This window comes from Antechinus flavipes, chromosome 1 (assembly GCF_016432865.1).
Source record: "Antechinus flavipes isolate AdamAnt ecotype Samford, QLD, Australia chromosome 1, AdamAnt_v2, whole genome shotgun sequence".
Lineage (NCBI taxonomy): Eukaryota > Metazoa > Chordata > Mammalia > Dasyuromorphia > Dasyuridae > Antechinus > Antechinus flavipes.
In genome coordinates, this window is record NC_067398.1 from 676,492,649 (window position 1) to 676,518,400 (window position 25,752).

Below are 25,752 nucleotides of genomic sequence, written 5' to 3' on the forward strand. Positions count from 1 at the left end.
ATGACATTTCTTTGAAAAGGTGGCTGCCACATCAAATCCTTCCTGATGTTTTTCTTTTTCTAAAATGAACTTTGAACATTGAGACTTTATTGATAATACAACAAAACTCTCTAAAATTCTCCCCACTACTACAAAGATGCTTTGGAGCAAGAATGTGAATGGGATCCTTAGGAATGGGACATAAGTTAGGGATGTGGGCTCCTCAGTGGTGGAATTTTTTGCTTTCAACTAATGCTTATAAAGCCTTCACCACTGTGGTGAATACTTTGGATATTCTTCAGCTCATCAATGTCCTTTCTAAAATGTGGCCCCCAGAATGGATCAAAATATTTCATATTACTTGATTAGATCAGAGGATAGTTGGACTCACATCTCTTGGTTTGTAGCCTCTGCCTCTCTAAACATGGCCTGAACAACACTGAGTTGTGAGGAAACTACAGCATACTATGGGCTGAAACTGAGCTGCTGTTGTTGAGTCATGACTTCATCTGGATTTTCTTGGCAGAGATGATGAAGTAGTTCATTATTTCCTTCTCTAGCTCATTTTGCAGATGAGGAAACTGAGGCAAATGGGGTTAAAAATGATTTGCCCAAGTGTCTAAAGCCAGATTTGAACTCAAGAAAATCAGTCTGACTTCAGGCTCTATCCACTGCACCTAACTACCCCTTATTGAACTTGGAGTCTACCAAAACTCTGAGGGTTTTTTTCAGGAGACTCACTGTCTACTCAGACCCTCTTAACTTTGCCTTGAAATTTTGATTTTGTCTAAATTTAGCTGTAAAACTTTACATTTGGAGCAGCTAGGTGGTGCAGGGGATAGCGCACCAGCCATGAAGTCAGGAGGACCAGAGTTCAAATTTGACCTCAGACACTTAACACTTCCTGTGCTGTATGACCCTGGGGCAAGTCACTTAACCCCAATTGCCTCAGCAAAAAATAAAACAAAAAGCAAAAAATACAAAAACCTTTACATTTAACTCTATTAATACTGCAGCCTATGGCAATCTTTTTCAATCTAGACTTATATCTGATGTTTTTAGCTGTGTCATTTGTAAATTGCAAAAACAATGCTTTTGCCTTTATCCCAGAATTTTATGAAGGATAAATCCCTGGGGCCCTTCACTAAGGACTACTTTCTAAGTTGACAACAAACCACTAATGACAACTATTTATGCCAAGCCACTCAACTCATTCTGAATCATCCCATACTATGATGGATTTTTATTTACAAGAACAGCATGTCAGATTCAAACACTTGGCTAAAATCAAGGTAAACTGTCAATTTCCATTTATCAATTTAATAATACCTTGTCAAAATATAAAATGAAACTGGTCCAATGAGGCTTGCTCTTGAAAAAACCATGCTCCTGCTTGGGAAGCTAGGTTCCTTGACTAAATGTCCACTAAACACTTCATTTGTAGTGCCTTCTAGAATCCTGCTCAAAGTTCACTGACCCATACTAGGCAAATCTTTTGAAAATGTTAATATTTGTCATTCTCCAGTCCAGTAGCACCTCTTTTATTCTCCAGGCTCTAAAATCATATGGGCTAGTTCTTTCAATCTCCAGGGAGGAAGTACATCTGGGCTTGGTGGAAGTAGTGGAAAGATTTCCAAGCCAGAAAGCCCAGGACTGGATACCAGGCTTGACTGCTTACTTCCCATGTGACCAAGATCTGCAACTCAATTTTCTCACTTTTAAAATGAGGGGGTTGGACTAGATAAGTTTCTTAGGTCATAGAAAACTTCTATGATCACGTCTAAGCCTCCTGATTCTAGGAGTCCCTAATTCTTAAGGATCCCTGAATCCCTAAATCTTCTGATCCTATAAATACCTATCTCTGAATCTTCCTGACCCTAAGGATCTAATCCCTAATCTCTAAATTTCTTGATCTTATAAATCCTTATCCCTGAATCTTCCTGATTCTAAGAATCACTAGATCCTATGATGCCCTGTAATTGAATCTCCTGAATCTCTGAATCACTATCTCTGAATCTTTCTGATCCTTAAATCAAGAGTTTAGGAGTTGGATGATCTTTCAGAATCTCCCTATTTGTCCATTTTCTCATGGGCTATCATTGATCTATCCTTTCTAATCCAAAATATCATTCTCTTTGGTGAGAAAACAAGCAGAATCAAAGTTGATTGGCTCTCTTTTCTCCACTCTTGGTATTAGCATTCAAACACTCCAGCAAGCAATCCTCTCTTCTGACCCTTCTCTACTCCTAATACAGCTCTGAAAAACTCATCTGACTTAAACCATCACTTTCCTATTTTCTCGCTATTCTCATTCTTGTATTCATCCCCAGTCATCTGACCTTGCTCTTATCTTCTGTATGTGTCTTTTTCAAAAATCTAAATTAGTTGACAAGTTGGGTTCTTTAAACAACTTCCCCTTTTCTTTTTCATTGCAACAGTTTCTCTGTTTTTAGAATTTCACTCAATGACTTCCTATACTTCCTGAACTATCTTTTTTTTAAATTTAGTAATTGTAGCTTTTTATTTTTCAAAATATATACAAAGATAGTTTTCAACATTCACCCTTGCAAAACCTTATGTTCTAGATTTTTCTCCCTCCCTTCTCCCCTAGACAGCAAGTAATCCAATATAGGTTACACATGTGCAATTCTTCTAAACATTTCCCCATATATCATGCTGTGCAAGAAAAATCAAATCAAAAGTGGGAAAATGAGAAAGAAAATAAAATAATGTGCTATCTTTCATTATGGGATTTTAATCTTATCCTTTCAATAAAAAGAATTTTTCATGTGTCTCCTGAACCCTTAGGAAGTGTGGTAAAGCCTAATACCACCATGGTTTATAATCTACATTCATAATTGAAGGAAATGCTCAATTTCTGGGAGAGATTAACAAAAGTAAAGATGCCATTTCCCCCCATTCAAGTTCATGAACCCCCTGAAATCCATCCACAGACCCCAAGGTTAAGAAGTTTGCTCTAAGTGCTTGTAAACCAAAGGGTTTTAAAGGGGGAAGGGGTTCCATCTTCTCTCTAAATCCTTTGAAATTCACTATCCCCAAATCCGGGGTACAGGACACATATCTAACTATTATAGATCCCAAACTAGATTGCTCACTGTTCCCCAAGATTCTAATCATTTCCTCCCTAATCCCCTAATTGAGCATCACATGTGTCTATAAAAATTCCTTGATCTCTCCATTTCCTTCCAAAAATGATTAAGGCAAGTTAAGAAATTATTAGGAGGGTCTGCTTTGGAAAGTAAAAGCTTCAGCTGATGTGCAAATAACTGATCTTCAATTCTACTATATAATGTATCTATTACCTAACTTAGGACTGATTTCCTTCATCCTTGTCTATTTCCTCTTTCTCCCCAAGTGGCTGGTGGTCTTCTTGGTAATTTCTTTCCATTTCTACTGCTGTAGATCTTCACCTGAATGCTCTTAACTACATTTTACTCCATTCTGTCTGGTCCCTATTTTCCCTTACACAACTATTTTCTTAATCTATAAGAGGCTACTTTGTTTTCACAGGTTTTTTATTTTATTTTTTTTAAACTAATCCTGTTTCTTTTGAAAAAACAAAACAAAACAAAACCTCAAAGTCATCATCCAGCTAAGAGTCTCAGTTTTTCTTCTAAGCTTCTTAATGCCCAAGATGCCAAATTCTCCTCTTAGTGTTAGGATCTTATAGATTTGAGGCCACGGATTTTCCTTCATGCCCCTTCCTTGAATTTTGTTCTCCTGTGAATTTCCGCATGTTTCTGCCGCTCTTATTCCTACATTGTAACCACTCTCTATTGGGATGGAGCTTGGTAAATAGAACTAGACGGTTTTCTCTCTTTTGTTACCCAGATTAGGTTTGCTAGATTTCAGGAAAATACATTCTTGCCACCACTGACATTTGATCTGGGACTGGGAGGCCATCACACCTATATCTAAAGCTATGGTCCAGAAAGCCAAATCCTACTTTCCCACACCATCATCTTAAGCTAAGAGTTCTTAACTTTATTTGGGTGGGGGTCTATGTCATGGCTCCCCCTTTGGCAACCTATTAAAGCCTCTGAATCCCTTTGTAGAATAAGGTTTTCAAAGGCTATTAGTTTACAGAGGAAACCCAAAGATACTGAAATATAATTATCAAAATATTTTTTTCAAAATGAGTTTATAGGCTCCAGGTTAGGAAAACTTGCTTAGCAATTTGTCTCCTTTCCACATCTCCCTTTCCCTTCAAACCCTTGCCTTTCATTGTTAGCAGTGATGAAAATCCCACCAAAATGCAAGGGCCTCATTGGAGACTTTAAAACTTTTGGCAAAGTTTTCTAGATGCCTTTTTGGAGTCATCATCTGTGCTTATGCGAAAGTTATTATCACAGGTTGTCTAAGTCTGGAGATTCTCCTTCATAACCTGGACTTATACCCCACAAGCTGTCAATAAACAATAAATCTGAGATAAAAGATGGATTACTAGATGGTGGTGAACAATGAACAATTAGTCAGGTAGCTGGTTTTGAGTGAGCATGGGCCACGTGAATTTAAGACTTCCTAAAGTATTTCACAACAGTCAGAGAAAAAGGTGGGCAAGGCCAGCCTCAAACTGCAGGGAATCCAAGGCAAAAGACAAAGATTTTTAGAAATAGTTAACTTTGGGGCCAAAAGAATGAAAGGAAAAAAATTAGGTCAAGAATGATGGATTGAAGTGGGGAAGATGCTGTTCAATCATTTCAGTCATGTCCAACTCTCCATGATCCCATTTTGAACAAACAGGGTAAAGTGACTTGCCGAGGGTCATACAGGTAGTTAAGTGTGAGGGTGGATTTGAACTCATGAAGATGAGAGTCTCCTTGATTCCAAGCCCACTGCTCTACAGGGAATAGAGAAGGTCAAAGGAACTGGACATCTCCATGAGGACAAAGAATGCACTTGGGGTAAACAGCAGGGGCAGAGCAGGAGGAGCGGGAGGATCAAGTGAAGTGAATAAGCATTTATTGAGTACTTACTATGTACTAGGCACTGTGCTAGCTCTGCAATTAGAATTTAGAGGGAAGGAACCTGATGTAAAATACCCAGTCCAATCCCTCCCTTTTTACAAATGAGGAAAATAACTCCCAAGGAAGGGAAGGGCCTTCCCAAGTTTCCAAAGTCAGTAAGTAATGGAGTTAGGACTTGATTCCAGGTCAACCCTTAGGAGGACCATCTAGGTGGAGGGACAGGTTTGCTTCCCCCTTTCCAGATATCTCATGCTCATAGAACCCTTTCCAGTTTAAAAAGCACTTTCACATTCATCTCATTTGACCTTCCTAATTACCTATAGTTATTACCCAATTTTGCAGGTGGGGAAGTCCTGAAGAAGGGAAACAAATTACCTAAATTTTAGCAAGTCAACTGTCTATTACTGACTAATCTTTCTGACCCTTCCTTTGGACGTCACTGGCCATGACAAGGTACCTTAGTTCAGGCTCCAGGGTCAACCAGGCTCCTTACCTTATCAATCTCTTTCTGATTAGTGCCTTCCTTCCTCAGCCGATCAAGCTCCAGGCACCTGTTCACGTAGCTCTCCCTGGATTTGGGCAAGAGCTGGGAGACTCCGTGTAGTGCCTGGACAGCTTCCAGGGTGCCCACAGCTTCCTCCTTGCACTGTGGAAAGAGTGGTCAGGGAAAAAAAATCAGGACGAACCCTTTGCTTCCCAAGAAATGTCTTTCAACTGCTCCTGGTGTCCTCCCAGGCCCCTTCCCCGGGCTGTATCTGCTTGAAGCACAGGGTAGAGGGGGACCAGAGTAGAGGGAAGAGGGTCTTGGACATCATGTCAAGTGGCGAGGTTGCTCTTTAATCTCAGGAATAGCTAGGAAAAGGCCAGGAGATCGTGATCACTCTGAAAAGCTACTGAAGGAGCTGGACTAGGCTCCCCCTGCTTGGAGCAGAGGCTTTCAGCTTAATATAAAGATTGTTCATGTAACCATAATTGTAGATTTAAAATTGAAAGGGAACTTAAGAGATTAATACCCAAAGCTCTCATTTGACTAAGGAGGGAACCACCCAATAAATAAATATCTCAGGCAGGATTCTAAGTACAGAGGCATCCCAGGATGGAGTGGGCTTCCTCTGGAGCAGGAGGTCCTGAGACAGACCGGATGACCACTTCTAACACTGGATTGGACAGGCTGGGACACTTAGGGGCTGAGCTGAGAATGTCCAGCTCATCTCAGACAACGGTCTCGGGGTGGAGGATCGGGGCGCAGGAACGCCAGGGAGGGATGAGGACTCACTTTCTTGTGAGCTTTGCTCTGCTCCTCCCCGTAGCGGACCACATCCTTGATGAGATCGTTCAGCTTCTTGGTCAGCTCCATGTGGCACAGTGACAGCTTGTCCGAGGACACCCGGAACACCTCCCACAGCGGGGCGAATGTCCTGCGGGCATCAGGCAGCGGGCATAAAGTCCCAGACGTTCTTCTCCTCTTCCCACTCACACACACGCTCTCTCTCTCTCACACACACACTTTTCAAACTCCTCCTAGCTAAATGAGACGTGTCTGCGGTCTCTGAGTCTCACATGACAAGCAAGGTCAATAAACATTTGCCCAAACTGGTAGCTTTGTTACTGACTAGACAGATGTTGACATGTGATGAGATTTTCTCTCAGAATGAGGAATGCTTATGGCACAAAGGCCTTCATTCCCTTTCCCCTGTGCCCAACACCAATGCAGTCAGCTTCTTTCACTCCTTCCCCGGCTTCCCAACAAGCCCCCTTCTCATCCCCCCCCCCATCCAGCTCACCCCATGGGGGTCCCATTGCCAGCCATCTTAGCAAGCTTCGCCATAGCCTTAGAGTAGGTCTCCTCCACAGTGGCCCTGGAGGGGTAGAAAAGATCAGCATTTGGTGGGTGGAAAGGTCGAGGCTGGAGGGTCAAGGGGGAAGCAATGACCGTTTTTCTCTTTCTCTGCTCAAGGGTTGCGGATGGGCAGCAATGTGGGAAAGGAAAAGTATGGGTCTGGACGTGTGGGAGGGCGGGGAGAGAAGTACCTTTCTCGGATGAAATCAGCCAGTTCTTTGGTGGAGACCTGCCCCTGCTTCATGCTGTGGTAAAGGACATCAAAACCGTGGTTCTTCTCCCCCTAGAGAATGGGAGTGAATAGTCTGGCTGTGAAGCAGTCCCAGTGCCCTCCATCTTGGATCTCTTGGATGTCTCCTCTGAGAGTCCTCCAAACTCAGAAATCCCATGTTCTAAGAGACCTTTCACTTTGAATAGTCTATGGCCTAGGGATCCTCCCAAGCCTGGATATTCTCTGTTCTGTTCTAAGGGCCAACTTTTTCCTTCTGGGACTTGGTTTTTCTATAAGGGCTCTCAGAAGGAGGAATTGAGGTTCTATGGATTCAGGATTCTTCAGTGAAGGAGCCGTGAATTCAATCACTAGAGCTGGAACAGACCTTAGAATTATAGTACAAAGGCTATGTTAGAAATGTTAGAGCTGTGAGGCTTCTTGGAATAGAGGCTGTCAGACTTGGGAGGGCCCTTAGAATCCAGGTGGTCAGAGCTGGGAGGGCCTTTAGAACAAGGGATGTCAGAGCTGGGAGGGTCCTTAGAACCCAAGATGTCAGGGCTGGGAGGGCCCTTAGAACCCAGGATGTCAGAGCTGGGAAGGCCCTTAGAACCCAGGATGTCAGAGCTGGGAGGGCCCTTAGAACTCAGGAGGTCAGAGCTAGGAGGGCCCTTAAAACAAGGGATGTCAGAGCTGGGAGGGCCCTTAGAACCCAGGATGTCAGAGCTGGGAGGGCCCTTAGAACTCAGGAGGTCAGAGCTAGGAGGGCCCTTAAAACAAGGGATGTCAGAGCTGGGAGGGCCCTTAGAACCCAGGATGTCAGAGCTGGGAGGGCCCTTAGAACCCAGGAGGTCAGAGCTGGGAGGGCCCTTAAAAAACCATCTGAATCAGTATTTTGTGGACCCAGAACAGGAAATGAATTTGCTCAGTCACAAAGCAACAGTGGAAGTCTGAGCCTAAGAACTAAGTTCACCTTCCCTGAGAACACAGCCTCGGTTGTCTGCAAGGAGGCTCACACCTTCCCCTGTGCTGTGACGATGACATCTATCATTATGATAACGGCAGCTGGTATTTTCATAGTATTTTGAGTTCTGCCAAGTGGTTTTCCCATATGTTCTCATTTGATCCCCACAATAAGCCTGGGAGACAGTGCAGTTATCCCCATGTTACAGATGAGGAAACCAAGGCAGAGGGAGGTCAACCGATTACTTGCCTAGGGTTAAAGAGCCAGGAAGGGGTCGAGGAGGATCTGGGTTAAACCAGATGAGATGATCTCTCAAGTCCCTTTCCAGACCTAGCTCCGATGATCACAGCAATTCTGGCAGGGCTAAAGTCAGATTAGGACAGGGGTCCCTGGCAGGGGAGGCAGGATGGGGGCAGGGGGTGGCAGCAGCTCCCAGGGCCGGGGTGTGGTAGGGGCTGGGGGTGGGGTGGACAGATGGCCTGGAGTCTAGAGGGGAACAGGGAGAGCTTGGGATAGAGGCAGCCTGGGTGGGGTGGGGGTGGCGGGCTGCCTGTCAGGCACCTGCTAGAACAGAGCCCGTTCACATCAACCCCTGTGACTCCAGCCCCCAGCGTTCTGCCTGGCATGTCACACAAAACAGCTTTTCTTTTTGCTGCTTAGCTTCAGCCAAGTCCCCCAGGCTTGGCCTGTGCCAGGCGGGCATGCAAAGGCCCCAGGGGTCTGCCCAGCGCCATGTCTGTGTCCCCCAGGTTCAGAAGCCCAGAATCCCCGGGCATCAGAGTGCCAGCCAAACCATGCCCTGACGGGTGACTAGCCAACCTCTGCCTGAAGATCTCGGAGGAGGAGGAGAGCATCAGCCCCAACGGGGAGGCTCTGGAGGCCCCACCTTCACTGGGCTCTGCTCTTTGAGACCCCAGAAGACAGCCAGAACCTTTTCTCCAGGCTAATCCCCCACAACTTCTTTAACTGCTCTGCTTATGGTTCCCCTCAACCAAAAAACATCAATAATCACCAGCTATGGACCCTTCTAGCTCATCTACATCCCCCCAGACACCCAGAAGTGAGGGCCAAAGACAGAAGGACCACCACCTTCACAAATCCCAATGCCCTCCCCTCTTCCCTGGATACTTATTACAGCACAGCCTCTCGACATCACAGCTCAGCTCAATTTGTCTGTGAGCTTTTATTAACCAACGAGCAATCTAGAAGCATTTATTAGACACCTACCAGACACAGGTACTATGGCAGGTACAATCCATGAGGATTGTGGGAAATTTGGGGAAAAAACTACCATATGAAACCAAGACTGGCTTGAGCCTGGGGAAGACCCAGAGAAATGCTAACTCTCCTTATTCATTCTCTCTGGGCAAACCTCTGCTGCAGACTTAGCATGTTCCCCCCAAAGCTCCCACTGACCCACGTTCCCCCTAAAGCTCCCACTGACCCACCCGCCAGGGGTCCCGCCATCTTGCCTGTCTCTTCCTCACATTCAGTTAGGCCCCTAGTCTTTCTCAGGAGTATTTCTTCTCTTCTCTCCATCCCACGGTCTCATCCCCTCCCATCTGGACCTTGTTTCTTGTGTCCAGTCTATGTCACTCCAAAGATCCTCTGGATTCATCTTCCTAAAGTCCACATCTGACCACATCTCAGCTCCCCAAAGGCCACAGAAGGCAGTCCAACCTCTAAGCCTCTCATTCGGTTATTTCTGTGAGCTACCTCCCACCTCCGGCTCCAGCTCCTCGGGCAAAGTCCCCTTGCTCTTCCCACCCTCCAAACATGCTTTTGCCGCCATGCTGCTTTAACGTTCTCCATGGCAGGAGCTCCTCCTGCATCCCTGGCCAAGGCTCTGCCCACCCTTCTCACCTGGAAGCCCTCACCCTGCGTCCCATCAGCCCTCAGATTGGCGAGTTCCTCCCAGAGCATCTGCTTTCAAGAAAGTCACTAAGCCGGCCTCCCTCCTGCCATCCAGAGTTCTCTGGCTCTGGTCTGGACTTCTCCAGCAGGCCCTGGCAGGGATGCTCTCCAGCCCATTCCTCCCCTGCTTTCCCATCGCTTTGGTGAACATCTCCTTGTTAGAATATAAACTCCTGACAGGCAGGAGTTCTCTCTGGGCTTGATTTTTAATTTTTTTCCTTTTATTTGCATTTTCAGAGCTTAAGCAAGGGACTTGGCACATACTAGGTGATTACCAAATAATGATTTCAAAGCCCAGCTCAGGGCCCGTCTCCTCTGGGAAGCTTCCTCTGCCCTCTCCAGTCAACAGTAACCTCGCCTTTCTCTGAGCCCCCCTTCACCCCCCCGAACTCATTGTTTATTCAGTTCATGGGACACTTAGCACATCATGTCTCATAATATTAGTCATCTTTCCATATGAGAGTGCCCATCTTTCTTGTGAGCCTGTGAAGGAGAGAGGAGAGGGGAAAAGAAAAGAGGGAAGAAAAGGAGATAGGGGGAAGGGAGAAGAGGGAAGGGAAGGAGAGAAGAAGGGAGGAGAAAAGAGAAGGGAAGGAGAGGAAAGGAGAAAAGAAGGAGGAAAAAAGGGAAATGAAGGAAAGGAGAGGGAGGAGAAAAGAGGGAAGAGAAAGAGGGGAGGAGAAAAGAGGGGAGGGAAGGAGAGGGGAGGAGAAAATAGAGAAAGGAAAGAGAGGAGGGAAAGGGACGAGAAAAGATGGAAGGAGAGGAGTGGGGAGGAGAAAAGAAGAAAGGAAGGAGAGGGGAGTTGAAAAGAGGGAAGGGAAAGAGGGGAGGAGAAAAGAGAAAGGAAGGAGAAAGGAGGGAAAGGGAGGAGAAAAGATGGAAATTGAGGAGGGGGAAGAGAAAAAAGGGAAGGAAAGGAGAAGGAGAGGAGAGGTGACAAGAGGTGAGGGAAGAAGAAAAAAGAGAAGGGAAGGAGAGGGGAGAGAAGGAGAAAAGAGGGAAGAGAAAGAGGGGAGGAGAAAAGAAAAAGGAAGGAGAAAGGAGGGAAAGGGAGGAGAAAAGATGGAAGTTGAGGAGAGGGAGGAGAAAAGAGGGAAGGAAAGGAGAAGGGAGGAAAAAAGAAAGGAGAGGTGACGAGAGGTGGGGGAAGGAGAAAAGAGAGAAGAGAAAGAGGGGAGGAGAAAAGAGAAAGGAAAGTGAAAGGAGGGAAAGGGAGGAGAAAAGATGGAAGTTGAGAAGAGAGGAGGAGAAAAGAGGGGAGGGAAGGAGAAGGGAGGAGAAAAGAAAAGAGGAGAGGTGATGAGAGGTGAGGGAAGGAGAAAAGAGAGAAGGGAAGGAGAGAGGAGGGAAGGAGAAAAGAGGGAAGGGAAAGAGGGGAGGAGAAAAGAGGAAAAGAAAGGAGAGGGAGGAGAGGAGAAAAGAGGGAAGGGAAAGAGAGGGGAGGGAAGGAGAAAGGAGAGAGGAGGGAAAGGGAGGAGAAAAGATAGGAGAGGAGAGGGAGGAGAAAAGAAGGAAGGGGAAGGAGAAGGGAGGGGAGGAGAAAAGAGAAAGGAAGGAGAGAAGAGAGAAGGGAAGAAAAAAAATGGAAGGAGAGGAGAGGGGAGGCGAAAAGAGAAGAAAAGGAGAGGTGAGGAGAGGTGAGGGAAGGAGAAAAGAGGGAAGGAAGCAGAGGGGAAGGAAGGAAAAAAGAAAAGTGAAGGAGAGGGGAGGGAAGAAAAAAAAGGAAGTGAAGGGGAGGAGAAAAAAGGAAAAGGAAGGAAAGGAGAGGGAGGAGAAAAGAGAAATGTAGAGGAGAGGGAGGAGAAAAGAGAGAAGGAGATAAGAGGGGAGGAGAAAAGAGGGATGGGAGGGAGAAGGGAGGGAAGGAGAAAAGGGGAACAGGAGGGAAAGGGGAGGGAAGGAGAAGGGAAGGAAGGGAAGGAAAGGGGAGGGAAGATAAAAGGGGGAAGTGAGAGAGAGAAGAGGGGAGGAGAAAAGGAAGGGAAGGAGAGGAGAGGGGAAGAGAAAAGGGAAAGGAAAAAGTGGAGGAACAAAAAAGGAAGGGAAGAAAAGGAGAGAGAAGAAAAGAGATAAGAGAAGGAGAGGAGAGGGAAGGAGAAGAGGGAAGGGAAAGAGAGGAGAGGGGAAGAGAAAAGAAGGAAGAGAAGGAGAAGAGAGGGAATGAGAAAAAAGGGAAAGGAAAGAGTGGAGGAAAAAAGAAGGAAGGGAAGAGAAGGAGAAGGGAGAGGAAAAAAGGGAAGGGGAAGAGAGGAGAGGAAAGGAAAAGTTTCCAAGGAACCCACCATTCTTTGGGCCCTTTCAATTCTGACCCCTGCACAAATTGGGAACGGGGTTCCTTCTAGACTTGGCCTGGGGGTCTTCAATTCCGAAGGCCATGGGGACTTGGAATATTTTTCACATACCAGGGAGAAGAACCTTTGTTTGAAGTGACGATGGAGCATCCTAACAGGAAACCCCACCTCTAGTCTATCGAGAAACAGACAGAGGGGGAAAGACTTGGTTTAAGGTCTCACAGTCAACGACTAGCCCTGGACCAGATCTTGAACTCCGAACGCCGATGTTGCCTTACAGCAGCTTGACAATTCCTTGATCCTTGATTCTCTCAAAGCTTTTCTCTTCCAGGAGAGCCTAGACCCCCCCTAGTTAAAGGCAGAGAAAGCACCGCGAAGAATCGGGGTTCTAGATCACCAGCAGAACTGAAATACTTTGAGAGCTTTGCGCTGATCCTGCCCTTATATTCCCAGTGTTTGCTAAGGCAGGTCTCCCCCTCTATGACTCAAGGACAGTTCTTTCCCTCTATGACCTCAAGGACAGCCCCATGACCTCTGGGATGGTCCTTCTCTTCTATGGCCTTGAGGATGCTCCTTCCCCCTATGAACTCTGGGTACTTCCTCTCTCTCTATGGGTCTCTGCCATGCTCAATGATGACAGAACCTCAAAGCCATAACTCAATTCTAGGAGAAGGAAGAGAACCTAATTCCTGTGGGCAAGGGGAACCATGGATGATTTCTCCTCCATTCCCGGTGGCAGGTCAGGCCCCTTTAAGGAAGGGGACCCTGGCCCCAGGCTCTAAGTGGAGGTTGAGAAGCTGCGCTGCCTTTTCCAGGCTCTGTTGCTAGGGGCAACCGTTTACTCAGCAACCTGGGTCTCCCTTTGGCAGTTTGGTAGGCTTCTAGGAAAAACTAAACAAGGAGGGTTGAAGCCCACCCCTCAATCCATATTTTCCTGTTTCTCCCCATCTTTCCAAGTATAGCCCTCATCTCTCCTATGGGAAAGAAGTCCTCTGGCCCCAAAGGTACTCAGGAAGAGGGAGAGACAGTTGGGGAGAGCTACAGGGAGATGATGGGAAGACAGGGAAAAAATCCCCAACATTTCTGGGTCAGAGGTGGTCTGGAAATCTCAGCCCAGAACCACTGCTGTTGGGGCACAAGAGCAGCCAGGCCGTGGGGGTGCCGGGGACACAGAGCTTCCCCGGAGCCTGGGGGACTTGTTCAGAAAGCCCCCTGCCCTGCTGCTGCTCCAGTGTAGAAGATTCCGTGGGGAGACATTGAGGGATCTGCTACCTGCGGCCCTACTACAAGAACTCCCCTCCAGGAAGTCTTCCTCGATGAAGGCTGCCCACCATTTTGGATCCATGGCTGCCCCTCCAAGTGGAAGGCCGCCTCTTCCAACTGAGTTAAGGGCAGGGTCCCTGTGTCTCCCTCATCGGCCTTCCCTAAAAGGACCTTTATAGGTCCCTTCGTACAAGCCCTCCACCTTTCGGAGATTCGGAGCGGGCTGCCCAAGGCTGAGGGCAGGAAATACCAGGAGCCAGCTCCAAAATGTCTTTCCAGAGCAACCTGCCGGTGTCTTTGGCCGCCCCTCTCCCCTTCCCCTCCCCGGGGGAGGCCCCCTCGGCACAGTAAGCAGCTCAGCACTGGGTGCCACCTGTCATTCCGCGGTACCCATTTGTGCCAGAACTGAACCTCCGTCCTGGCAACAGCCCCTCCCCCCCAGCCGAACAAGGAGCTCTACTTACCCAAAAATACTCCCCAAAATAGGACATGGTGGCTGCTGGCCGGCCTCCCGAAGACCCTTCCTCGGTTACTCACTCTAGAGGAAACCAGCTCAAGTCAATCCCTGCCGCAGCCGTGGCTTCAGCCCCTGGAGGAGGGGGGAGAATTCCACTCTGTTTTTCTTTCCTCATCCCTAAGGGCAGAGGAGAAGGGGGACCCGATGAGGAACCGAAAGCTGGGAGGGCAGAGGGCCTGGTGAATGAAGTCGTCCCCCGCCCGGGGCCTGGAAGCTGGTGGCTGGCCAGGCTGGGAGGAAAAGGGAGAGGAGGGTGACAGAGTCCCCCGAGACGGAGGGGGCCCCCATCCCCGCTGAGGGGAGGCTCCAGGGGCTGCTCCCTCTCCCAGCGAAGGCTCTGCCCCCTCCCAGGCTGCTCAGTCGGGCCGGCCACAATTACTTATTCAGCGCGATGTGACATTTCTCACCCGGCGGGCGCTGTGCCAGGGCCAGGTTAGGGAGGTACTTCCCAGCTCAGGGACTTTGGGGAAGCTCGGGGGAGCTCGCCAGGCTGGCCGGCCTTGGGGCCCTTCTACACCGGACCATCAGGGTTCGAGGGGTAAGGCCCTCGGGGTGGGGGCGGGGCGGGATCGGTGTTCTTGGCTAACTTGACCCCAGCCTGGGCCCAGGGAGCTGTCATAGGAGCCGGGGAGTAATTCATAATGCACGAGGTGGTGGAAGCCGGTGCTCGCAGCAGCTGGGGAACGCCGGCCGCTCTCCGGAGAGACGCTGTGACTAACCCCAGACAAGCACCTGAAAGCTGCATGAGAGGAGCTGGGATTGGGGGAAGGGGGGACCAGTGACTTCCAGCAGGTCCCATGGGGGTCTCAGGCGCATCTGTGAACAGGGATGGGGGGCAGGAACAACATAACACCCCTACTGTGTGTCCAGCACTCTGCTAATCACTTCACAGATATAACCTAATCGGACACATAATCCAATTTTATATTCACAACAAGTCTGAGAGGTAGGTGCTATTATTATCTCTATTTTACAGATGAAGAAACAGAGGCAGAGAGGGATTTGTCCGGGATCACACAGCTAGTATCTGAGGCCAGATTTGAACTCAGCTCCTCCTGACCCCAGGCCCAGGGATTTATCCACTGTCATACTAGTTTCTTTTAAGCAGACAGTCCCTCTAAGTCTGATGTCCTGATCCAAGTCCTAAAGATTGTAATAGCTCAAGTGGCCTAAGGGCCCTCCTGGCTCTGCCATCCTGGGTTCTAAGGGCCCGCCCAGCTCTGACATCCCCCTCTCAAGGTCCCCCCCCCCCCCCAGCTCAGACATCATCCTGGGCTCCAAGGTCCCCCCCCCCCCCCGCTCTAACATTATCCTGGGCTCCGAGGTCCCCTCCCCCCCCCTCTAACATCATCCTGGGCTCCGAGGTCCCCCTGCCCTCCGCTCTAACATCATCCTGGGCTCCGAGGTCCCCCCCCCCCCGCTCTAACATTATCCTGGGCTCCGAGGTCCCCCCGCCCTCCGCTCTAACATCATCCTGGGCTCCGAGGTCCCCCCCCCCCCGCTCTAACATCATCCTGGGCTCCGAGGTCCCCCCCCTCCGCTCTAACATCATCCTGGGCTCCGAGGGTCCTCCCAGTTCTGACATTAAGTTCTGAGCTCCCCCTCCCCCTGGCCCTGACATTCCCGTCCTAAGCCCCCATGGGACGCATGGGTGACATTGAGACAGTGTGGAGGCCAGGAGAGGGCCGTGGGAGGGGCTGACAGCATGGCATCCCGGGCCCCTGCTGAAACCCCGGCTCCCGGTGCAGACAGAGACCAGCAGAACCCCCACGTGGGGGCCATGGACAGGCCCACCTCCCACCCCTTGTTCAGGTCTGCAGGTGGGCGTCCTTTCACTTCCTCGGCCTCCTCTTTCCTTTACCTACCAAGCCCCAAACCAGAAAGAGAAGCCATTTCCCTCTTGAAACCCCGGCTTGGGGCTGCCCGGGGGACACGCTCAGTCCTTGTGGCTGCTAGTTTCTGTTCTGCCAGTGCCGTTGGCGGAAGGGGGGAGGCCCCAGGGGCCGCGCTGTGGCTGCCAGGACTCACCCAGGGCTGCGGGATCAGGTGCCCTCCGGCCTTCTCCATCCTCAGGCTTCCTTGGAGGGGGCACCCCAAGGACGGGGCAGAGGCTCGACGGACACCCCCGAGAAGACGTAAAAACAGCCAGCAGCAGGGAGACCTCGGCGCACTTCCGCCCGCGCCAGAGCCTTTTTTGTGGGGCGTGACACCTGAGTGCTGGGCTGGGGCCCTGGCAGGAAGGAGGCCGGGCCGGGGAGCGACAGGGTTCCTGCTCCACCTCAGCTGCTCCTGAGTGTGTGTGGGGGGGATTCCACCCACCCCAAATAGGAACCGCTGGGGCAGCTGGGAGCGCTGGGGCCTTAATTCTAGCTTTGCCACCTGTGATCTTGACTCTGTTTTCTCATCTGTAGGACCGGAGACTGGACTGTCTCTAATTCTGTAACTACAATTCAGTAGAGTCCAACGTGGGGGTGAGTGTGATGATGGGGCCGTCTTGGGGAGGTGGGCAGAAGGGACACTTTCAGAGAGAACAAACCCCTCCAAGGGCAGTTTTGTCTTTTGTGACAGTAATTCCCATTGCTGTAGGAATTCCAGATTCACAAAGCTCTTTGCCCACCATACGTAGGCTAAGGGGGGCAGAGCATTAGTGTGCCCATTCTAGAGATGAGGACGCAAAGTCTTGGGAAAGTTAAGGAAATTATTCATCATTAGCCAATTACTAAACACTGGAATCAGGACCTGAATCCACATCTCCTGGCTCCAAGTCCAACACTCTTCCCATGATACCAATAAATAAAATAATCAAAAAGGGTCCTCTCTCTTCCCACTCCAACCTGGGGGCGCCCCCTTAGATATCCCCAGCCTCTTTCTAGCTAATGGGATGACCCAAAGGCAACCTTGAGACTTGGACTTGGGCAGAAGCCCGCCAGACTGCAGCGGGACCAAGGGGTCCTGGATCCTTGTCACAAGGTCACACATCTTGGGCCTGAGGGCACAAGCACTTTTTAAGTGCCTTCTACATGCTGGGTGGTATATTTAGTGTTCACCACGACTATGAAGGGAGGTGTTATTATCTCCATTTTACAAATGAGGAAACTGAGGCAGGGATGAAGTGACTTGATATGTCTTCCTGACACCTGGTCCAGTGGGGAGTGCTATCCACTGGGCCACCTCCCTGAAGGAGAGGTCGTTGAGTCCTCACTTTCCAGAGAAAGACACTGAGGTCTAGAGGGGTCACATGGCTCCTGGGACTCCAAACTCAGCTCTCTCTCCAGCAGGCTCCACACTGGCTCTGCCCCTGACTGGGTGACCTCCCCTCATCCCTCATCTGTAAAATGGGATAATATCCCTGCCTGGAGACTCTCCCTGGGCCCTGAGTCTCCCCTGAGCGGCTGGAGGCCGCAAAGTGTTTTGTGATCCCCGGCACATCATCAGTGGGAGCTCTGGAGATCCCTGAGCTCCTGATACGTATCCAGGACCGGGGGCAGTCGGGCTCCAAAGCCAGACCCCAGTCCAGACCTATGTTGGACCAGAACCCCTCACGCTTCAGATGGAGCCTGGGTCTCCTCTCCAAGGACACGACTTCCCCAGGTCTGAGGGAAGGGAAGGCCCGTGCTCCCCATCCTCTCTCCCCCAAGCCTGGGGCGGAGGGAGCCAGAGTCCCCGAGACAGTCCTTGGATGGGAACCAGCTCAGCAGAACCGAGCCAGAGGGGATGTTCTGGCCCGGCCTCTGGGTCAGGGGGTTCAGGAACACCATGAAGAGGTCAGGGGCCTGGCAGGACCTGGGGAGAGATGGCCGGAGGGCCCGCTCTCTCTGCCCTTCCTGTTCAGGCTGAGGGAGGGTTGACACTGCATCAGTCTGCAGTAGCTACGGTTACTTTCAGGCTGTCTCCCCATCAGGGTATGAGCTCCCTGAGGGCAGGGCCCAGGCTTTTGCCCTTCCTTGTGCAGGCTATCAGAACTGAGTGGGCCTTGGGAACCCGGAAAATAAAATAAATGTCAGGGCTGGAAAGGACTTAGAATGTAGAACACAGGTCAAAACTAGGACCTTGAGATGTAGAACATCCAAGCCGAAGGACCCCTGAAAACGGAGGCCCCAAGAATAACTCACAAGAGCAAAAAGAGGCTTATAGTGAGCCTACCACTTTTAAACTCTCTCACTTCACTTTCTGGGCTCAGTTTCCTTATCTCTAAAAGGAGAATAATCATATTTGCAGTGAAAATGAAACACAATTTTATGACATACATCAATAATATACATAACATAACCTATATCAGATTGCTTACTGTCTTACAGAGGGGGGTGGTAAGGAATAGAGGGAGATAATTGAACTCAAAATTTAAAAAGAATGAATGTTTAAAACTATTTTTACATGTAATTGCAAAAAATAAAACACTTTTAGAAAAGAGGGAAGGAAGAAGGAAGGGAAGGAGGGAGGGAGGGAGGGAAGAAGGAAGGAAGGCAGAAAAGGAAGGAGGAGGGAGGAAAGAAAGGAAGGGAGGGAAGAACAAGGGAGGGAAGAAGGGAGGAAGGAAGGAAGGAAGGAAGGGAGGGAGGAAGAAGGAAGGAAGGAAGAAGGAAGGAAGGGAAGAAGGAAGGGAGGAAGGAAGGAAGGAAAGAAGGAAGGGAAGAAGGAAAGAAGGAAGGAAGGAAGGAAGGGAAGAAGGAAGGAAGGGAGGAAGGAAGGGAGGAAGGAAAGAAGGAAGGGAAGAAGGAAGGAAGGAAGGAAGGAAGGAAGGAAGGAAGGAAGGAAGGAAGGGAGGGAGGGAGGGAGGAAGAAAGGAAAGAAGGGAGGGAGGGAGGGAAGGGGGGAAAGAAAGAAGGGAGGGAGGGAGGAAGAAGGGAGGAAAGGAGGGAGGAAGGAAGAAGGAAGGAAGGGAGGGAGGAAAGTGGGAGGAAAGAAAGGAAGGAGGAAGGAAAGAAGGAAGATGAGAGGAAGGAAGGGCGGAAGGAAGGAAGAAAGGAAGGAAGGGAGAGAGGAAGGAAGGTGGGAGGAAGGAAGGAAGGAAAGAAGGAAAGAAGGAAGGAAAGAAGAAAAGGGAAGGAAGGAAGGAGGGAAGGGAGGAAGGGAAGAAGGGAGGAAGGGAGGAAAATTTTAAAAATCAGGAGTCAGAGATATTCAAGTTTCCATCTGCACTAAGACTTTTGGGGCACCCTGTATACTGCAGGGACTGCAATAATCAAGAGTAAGATCAGAGATTTAGAGCTTTAAGGGACCTCAGAAGTCATCTAGGCCAATCTCCTAATTTTACAGGTGAGGAAGCCCTAGGGAAATTAAGTAACACAGTTATTAGCAAATGAAAAGATTTGAACTCAAGCCCTCTGACTGCTGAGCCAGGCCCCTTCCACTAGAATATTTAAGAATAATGACAATCAGAAGGAACCCTTGTGTAATTATAATGAGCTTCTTGAACCCGAAGAAGAGCTAGAAGAAAATGCCTCTTCCCCACAGAATCGGGGGACCAAGGGTTGGAAAGCTGCCCATTCTGTCGGACCCCCAATGTTCCAGTTGGCTTTGCCGCCTTTTGGTTTTGAGGTCTGTTTCCGGTATAATAGATAGCCAGCTTCAAAGCCAAGTTCAAATCTTGCTTCTGACATATCTTGGCTAAGCATTGAACTGCTCAGTGCTCTAGGCAGCTCTCTAGGACTGATTTGTAGGGAGGGAAAAAAAAAAAAAAGGTGTTAAGGTGCTGACCTGCCTAGAGAGAGTATTTCCTCACAAGGGAGTTCCCTGTGCAATCAGATCACTGATTCAGTGCCTATCTATTGTTATAAGGGCTGGCTCACTGGGTGGGAGAGAGAGGTGGGACATATTGAGAAATGAAACTATGTAAAAATAAGAGATAGAGATTCAAATTGCAAATGACAAAAAAAAAGTTGCCCAGCCTCTTTACTGTATTGTGATAAGGGAACTCCTTTGTGAACCTTCAAAGCTAGAGAGGGCAGGTAAGGGTTACTGTATACTCCCCAGGATCTCTTCTTCCAGCCCCCCACCCAGCAGGGACTTGCTGGAGAAAAAAGGGTGGAGAGGGGAGCAAGGGGAAATGGACATCAGAGGAGATCCTGGCAGGGATCTCCCCAATGACAGAAGCCTTAAGGGGAGAGAGGGCTTAACAAATGCTTAGTGATTGTCCCCCTACCCCTGCCCTGAAATCTAATTGAGGCTCTAAAAGGAGTCGACTCCAAGAGAGTATAATTGAGAAACAGGGAAAAACAGTCCCGATGGACTGTGGGCAATTATACCTCAGTTTCCCTAGAAGAGTTTATCCCCCTTCCTGAGGCAGTCATGGGAAGAGATTGCCAAGATTCTGGAAGAGGCGCAGCTGCCCAGTGTTTCCCTCACTAGCTACTCTCACTTCACGATTCTACATTTGCAAGGCAGAGGTCCCCAGAACTGAACTAGAAATGAGATGAGGCTCTTCCACTGCCCCGAGCAATGACCCAGAGCCAGGTACCCTGGGATTTGTCTGGCTGTACCATTCCCAGGAATACTGATGCTCACTGTCAAGTGGGAGGGAGGCAGGAGCTATCCAGCTTTGCTAGATCAGGAAAACAGCCACAGGAGAAGGAAGGTGCGTACCAACCACACCCAGAGGCCAAACCTGCTCCCAGGCGTGGGTGCACGGCCTCCTGGAGGCACAGACCTGGTATGTGGGTCAGGAAACACCCTGTGGGGGTGAGGATACTGCCAGCCAGCTCCCCCTCCCACAGCCCAGGTGGGATGGGTGAGAAATGGAATCTTTCTCCCCTCAGCTGTCAGTCATAGAAAGTGAAGGCCCTTAGAACATCACAACTGGACTGGAACCATAACAGGGATCCTCAAACTTTTTAACTAGGGGGCCAGTGCACTGTCCCTCAGACTGCTGGAGGGCTGGACTATAGTAAAAACAAAAACTTTGTTTTGTGGGCCTTTAAATAAACTTCATAGCCCTGGGTGAGGGGGATAAACGTCCTCAGCTGCTGCATCTGGCCCACGGGCCGTAATTTGAGGACCCCTGCCTTAGAACATGGAATATCGGAGTTGGAACCCAGAGTGTTAGAGCTGGGAGAGCCCTTGGAAATGTGGAATATCAAAGCTGAGAAGGATGTTAGAACGCGGAATGTCAGAGCTGGGAGGGCCTTCTTCTGCCCCCCTCATTTTACAGAAAATTACAGCATACATTTTTCCTGTGTTTTAAGGTTTATAAAACACTATTCTCAAAACAACTTTTAAGTGTTAATAGCTGAAACATATATCTCATAGGCTCAGAGATCATTTGTCTGATGTCTTCATTTTAGAAAAGGAAACCAATCTCCAAAAATAAATTGTCAAAAGCCACACTGGCAATGAGTGCAATGATCATCTCCATTTGATGGGTGGTCAAAGTCGGGCCCATCCTTCTGAGTTCATATCTGGCCTCGGACACTTCTAGCTTCTTGATCCTGGGTAAGTCACCACCCTGTTTGCCTCAGTTTCCTTATCAGTAAAATGAACTGGAGAAGGAAATGACAAACCACTCTATTCTCTCTGTCAAATCCACAAAATGGGGTCATGGAAAATCAAGCATGACTAAACATGCTCAGGCCCAGAGAGGGGAAGCATTCGTCCAAGGTCACACAGCCATTAGTATATGTCAGCTCCAGGCTTCAGGTCCAGTAGTCTTTTTATAAATATTGATCTCATAGCAATTTATTATTCGTGAAAGCATCACAAACTCATTTTACAGATAAAAGAAATTAAGACTCGGGTAGGGCAAGTTACACATCCAGACAGGAGGGGACTTGGGAGTAGAACCATTGTCTCTGAAGCTCTTGTCCCAGAGCTCTGAGGTAGGGATGATGGTGGAGAACTATTATCGCCTATTGAACCCGTCGGGGCCCAGATGCCCTCCATCGCTTCCCAAATCAGAGTGAGACTAGGTGATGCTCAGGAGAAGGCAGAGGTACCCAACGCAACTTCTGTCTAACCAGAGGGGGTGTCTGGATGGGAGTGATGTATATAGCACACTATTAATCAGCCTAATCAGCCAAGCAACACCCCCCTCCCCCGGCCCTGCTCCCAGCTTGAGCTCAAACCAGATGCTCCCTGCCAGGCCTACTCTGGGAGAAAGGCAGGTTTTGGGGAGAAGGATTTGCTACATGTATATACACACACACACACACACAATCGCACCCTCCTCCTCCTCCTCTCCCCCAGAGCTGCTGGGTAGAGCTGCCAAGTCAGTGAATAGAATAAGATCTGATTTTTATTTTAATCCCGGAGCAGATGCTCTGCTGAAGCTGCCACACAGCGGACACAGACCCCGTGCCAGCCGGCCCTCGGCCCCAGCAAGGATGCCCCCAGCCCCAAGGGCAGGGAGAGGCCCAGCCAGTACATTACAAGCTCAGGTGCCCTCAGCCCCCAGGCCGGGGAAGGCTGACCCTCAAACACACAGCCCACAGACAGGGTGCAGGGAAGCCGGCCAGCCTGCCTCGGGGCCTCCACACTGCCCCAGGGTCCCTTCAGCAATGGCTCCCCCACCCCGTGGCCACCCTGGGGGCTCTTTGGCTCCGGGTCTCCCAGGCCCCATTGTCTCCTTGAGCAGGAGGGCACAGTGGTGATGAGCTCTTTGCCCATCAGTCTAGCACCTTCCCGGGCGGAGAAGTGGGGTGGGAGTGAGGAGGACGGATACAGGAGGGGTGGGGTTGGCCCTCTTATAGAGAAGGGCTGGTGATGGCTGCTCCCAAGAAGGCAATGAGAAGCTATTGTTGGGGGGAATAGGAAGCTTCAGGAAGAGGGAAGGGAGAAATGGGGCGATGCTTCTATGCTGGGGTGATGGGAGGGGGACCGCCCCGCTGCGGGGAGAGGGATGGAGAGAGGTCACGGCTGGAGAGGTGGGGGCTTGAAACCGTTTCTGAAGGGGGTTGCGGAGGAGAGAGGGGAGGAGGGAAGGGGGTGCCGCTCGGGGAGGGGAGGGGCGCCACTCCGGAGGGATGGGGCGCTGCTGCAGGAAAAGCCGTACTCCCGGGGATGGGCACCGAGAGGGGTGCAGAGCCGTCTCCCGGTGCCTGGAGGAACCGAGGGCACCAGAGGCAGCGGGTAAACGGGGACCCGGGGAGACTGGGGGTAGCTCGTTCTCCGCACCAGCCGTCTCCGGAGCTGAGGTCGCAGCGAAAGAAGGCGCCCGCACGCCCCCCAGACCCGTAGGGCCAACGCGGCCACTCACCTCCCTGCGGCCCTCGCAGCGTCCTCCTTCAGCCGGCGTAGCCACCTGCGGCTCCGGGCCCGCCGACGCCGACACTGACACCCCAGCGCGCTGGGCATCGGAGCCCCGCCCCGCACGACCCCGCCCCCCAATAGGCGGAGCCCACGCAGCCCACCCCCACCCCCGCTCTACCCCTCCACCCCGACGCGCGGAGCACACTACCCAGTTGCGGAGGGGGCGGGGCTGCCCGACCACTCCTCCTCTATTGGTACGTTTTGAGCGTGGAACTCTCAACCTCGTCTTCTGATTGGCTAAGTTCAGGAAGGCGGTCGGTCTCCCTTGGAGACACTGGAAACGATTTACATACCTTAAAGAGATCGCTCTTTTAAAAAAACAAAAAATGAATACGCTCCTGCTAGCCCCTTCCCACAACTTGAGATCGTGAGAATTAAGATTAGGACTAGGCGAGGGAATGACCATCTCTCCCGCTCCATACCCCGAAACAGAGAACCGGAGGGATTCTCTATCTCCCCATCCCACTTTTCAGGGCTATTTCCCTCAAAGAAAAATTTCCCTCCCTACCTCCACAAGGGAAACAATCCGAATTTCCCAACAAGCGACTCTTCCCTAACGGAACAGCTGCCTCCTACGGCTGTGAGCAGCTCCTCCTGAAGGCATTAAGATGTAGGCTGCGTGACCTCATGGCTGCTGCGAGTAGAGGGAACTTCTGCATGGGGGTGGGAGGGAGATGGGGTAGAATCGGAGATTTCAGGAACCATCATCAAGCCCAGGCAAAGTGAGCCAGGAGAAAGGACCCTGGACCAAAAGCTTGGAGCCCCGAGTTCAAGCCTTTGGCTTGGTGTATGCTCTTGCGCAAGTGCCCTACTTATTCCGGGTCTCGTTTCCCCCTTTCAATAATCCTTCAAGATCTATGTCAGATTTGTTAAGGACCCTTCTCTACTCAAAGGTAGTGAGTGCCGCTCCCTCAATTCAAATCTGCCCTCAAGACACTTAACACCTCCTAGCTGTGTGACCCTGGGCAAGTCGCTTAATCCCAACTGCCTCAGCAACTACTACAACCAAAAGAGCCAGCTAGATGGCACAACGCTCAAGATCCGAGTTCCAACACAGCCTCAGACCCCTACCAGCTGTGTGATCCTGGGCAAATGACTAGCTTACCTCCTTTTTGTAAAACGGGAATGGTGTATACAGCTCAGGGTCTCAGGATGTGAGCACCAGAAAGCACTCTGCAAAACTTAATGAGCTGTGTGGCAAAATTGTATCTTGTGGTCCTCCCAGCCACCCACTTAGTACAGTAGGTTTATAAGTAGCTAGTGTAAGGTAACAAAAGTAGTAAAATTGCAAAGGGCAACCTAGAAGTCACAAACTGTTCCATAAATTACTTGCAGACTACTCCATAAAATAGGGATGCATGGGAGAAACTGGCAACTGTCTCATAAATGAACTAAGGCTCCTTAGGGGAAGCCAGCTAGACCTGAAGGTAACGGCCCCTGCTAAGGGCCTTTAGCCTGTAAGCTTCAGATAAGCTTTAGATATGCACAGTCAAGACCAGCAAAATATTTACTAAAGAATTAAGTTGAGGGAACTGCAGATTACTTTGAAACAATGTAGATGTTAATGAACTAAGCCTAAAGTGTGGGGATGTGGGATAGTCTGCCCTCCCCCAAATCCAATAAAATGGGACCTCAAAGACCTGCCTTCTTTCCCCCCACTCCAAGCCAAGGTTTTATAATTGTCTCCACCCCTCTTCCTCCCCAGGATCTTTCCAACCGGTCCCTTATCTCCACAGCATTTGCCTCTGGACTTTCCATGCACTGAAACATTATTCCCCATTTGCTGCCTGGCTAGCATCAAACGCACTGGGCATGCCTTCTCCCCCCAAAACGATCCCCTAGCAATCCCATTCCTTTAAGCCAGAAACTGGAAGCACTAAAGACTACACATGACTTACCCCACCCAGCATCTACTGTGAGCAAGCATGTCAGGATGAAATCATTGACAGAAAGCCAGGCCCCTGGATCTTGTGCCTCTCTTACGTTTTCCCCTTTATCTGGGTGGTAATAAATCAATAAATTTACACCACATAAACTCTAATATTTTTTAAACATCTGATTATCATTGATCAGCAACTATTGATGGAGAAAATACATGACTAGTTACATATCTGCCCTAGAATAGCATCAAGGTCCAAATAATGAGAAATTCCCTCTCAGTTTTGACTCTGTATGTTCTAAGGGTCCTTCCAGTTCCAATATCCTGTGTTCTAAAGACCCTTTCAGCCCAGACATCCTGGGTTCTAAGGGCTCTCCCAGCTCTGACCTCCTGGGTTCTAAGGACCCTCCCAACTCTGACATACTGAGTTCTAAGGCTTCCCAGCTCTATCTAATATTCTGATGTGAGACCTTTGACCCTGACTTCCCGGCCAGTTTTGAGGAGGCAGAGAGAGCCTGGAAGGGAGGACTCATAACCAGCTCTTCCAATCCATATCTGAACAAGACCATGTGCTCCAACATACTTGAAAAGCAGTAAACCAGTCTTTACTGGATGTGAGAGAAAGCCAGCCTCAGTTTGCCTCATCTGCAGCTTCTCAGGTTTACC

General features: G+C 49.7%; 1 protein-coding gene across 4 annotated transcripts in view; it reads right to left on the reverse strand.

Moving 5' to 3' along the window:
- FCHO1 (FCH and mu domain containing endocytic adaptor 1) overlaps positions 1 to 23,255 on the reverse strand; it is a 50,658-nt gene extending 27,403 nt beyond the window's left edge. Inside the window, exons 1-6 of one of the 4 annotated variants that reach the window (XM_051972384.1) lie at positions 23,155 to 23,255; positions 13,915 to 14,084; positions 6,999 to 7,090; positions 6,752 to 6,826; positions 6,244 to 6,385; positions 5,461 to 5,613 (exon numbers count right to left, since the gene is read on the reverse strand). In XM_051972384.1, the coding sequence (XP_051828344.1) occupies positions 5,461 to 5,613; positions 6,244 to 6,385; positions 6,752 to 6,826; positions 6,999 to 7,090; positions 13,915 to 13,941 (489 nt within the window). In that variant the 5' untranslated portion in view covers positions 13,942 to 14,084; positions 23,155 to 23,255. Of the gene's footprint in view, positions 1 to 5,460; positions 5,614 to 6,243; positions 6,386 to 6,751; positions 6,827 to 6,998; positions 7,091 to 12,298; positions 12,316 to 13,914; positions 14,085 to 15,995; positions 16,090 to 23,154 lie in introns of those variants that run through there. The other 3 variants (XM_051972385.1, XM_051972387.1, XM_051972386.1) reach the window with 3 other exon arrangements.
- Between the last annotated feature and the right edge of the window lie 2,497 nt (positions 23,256 to 25,752).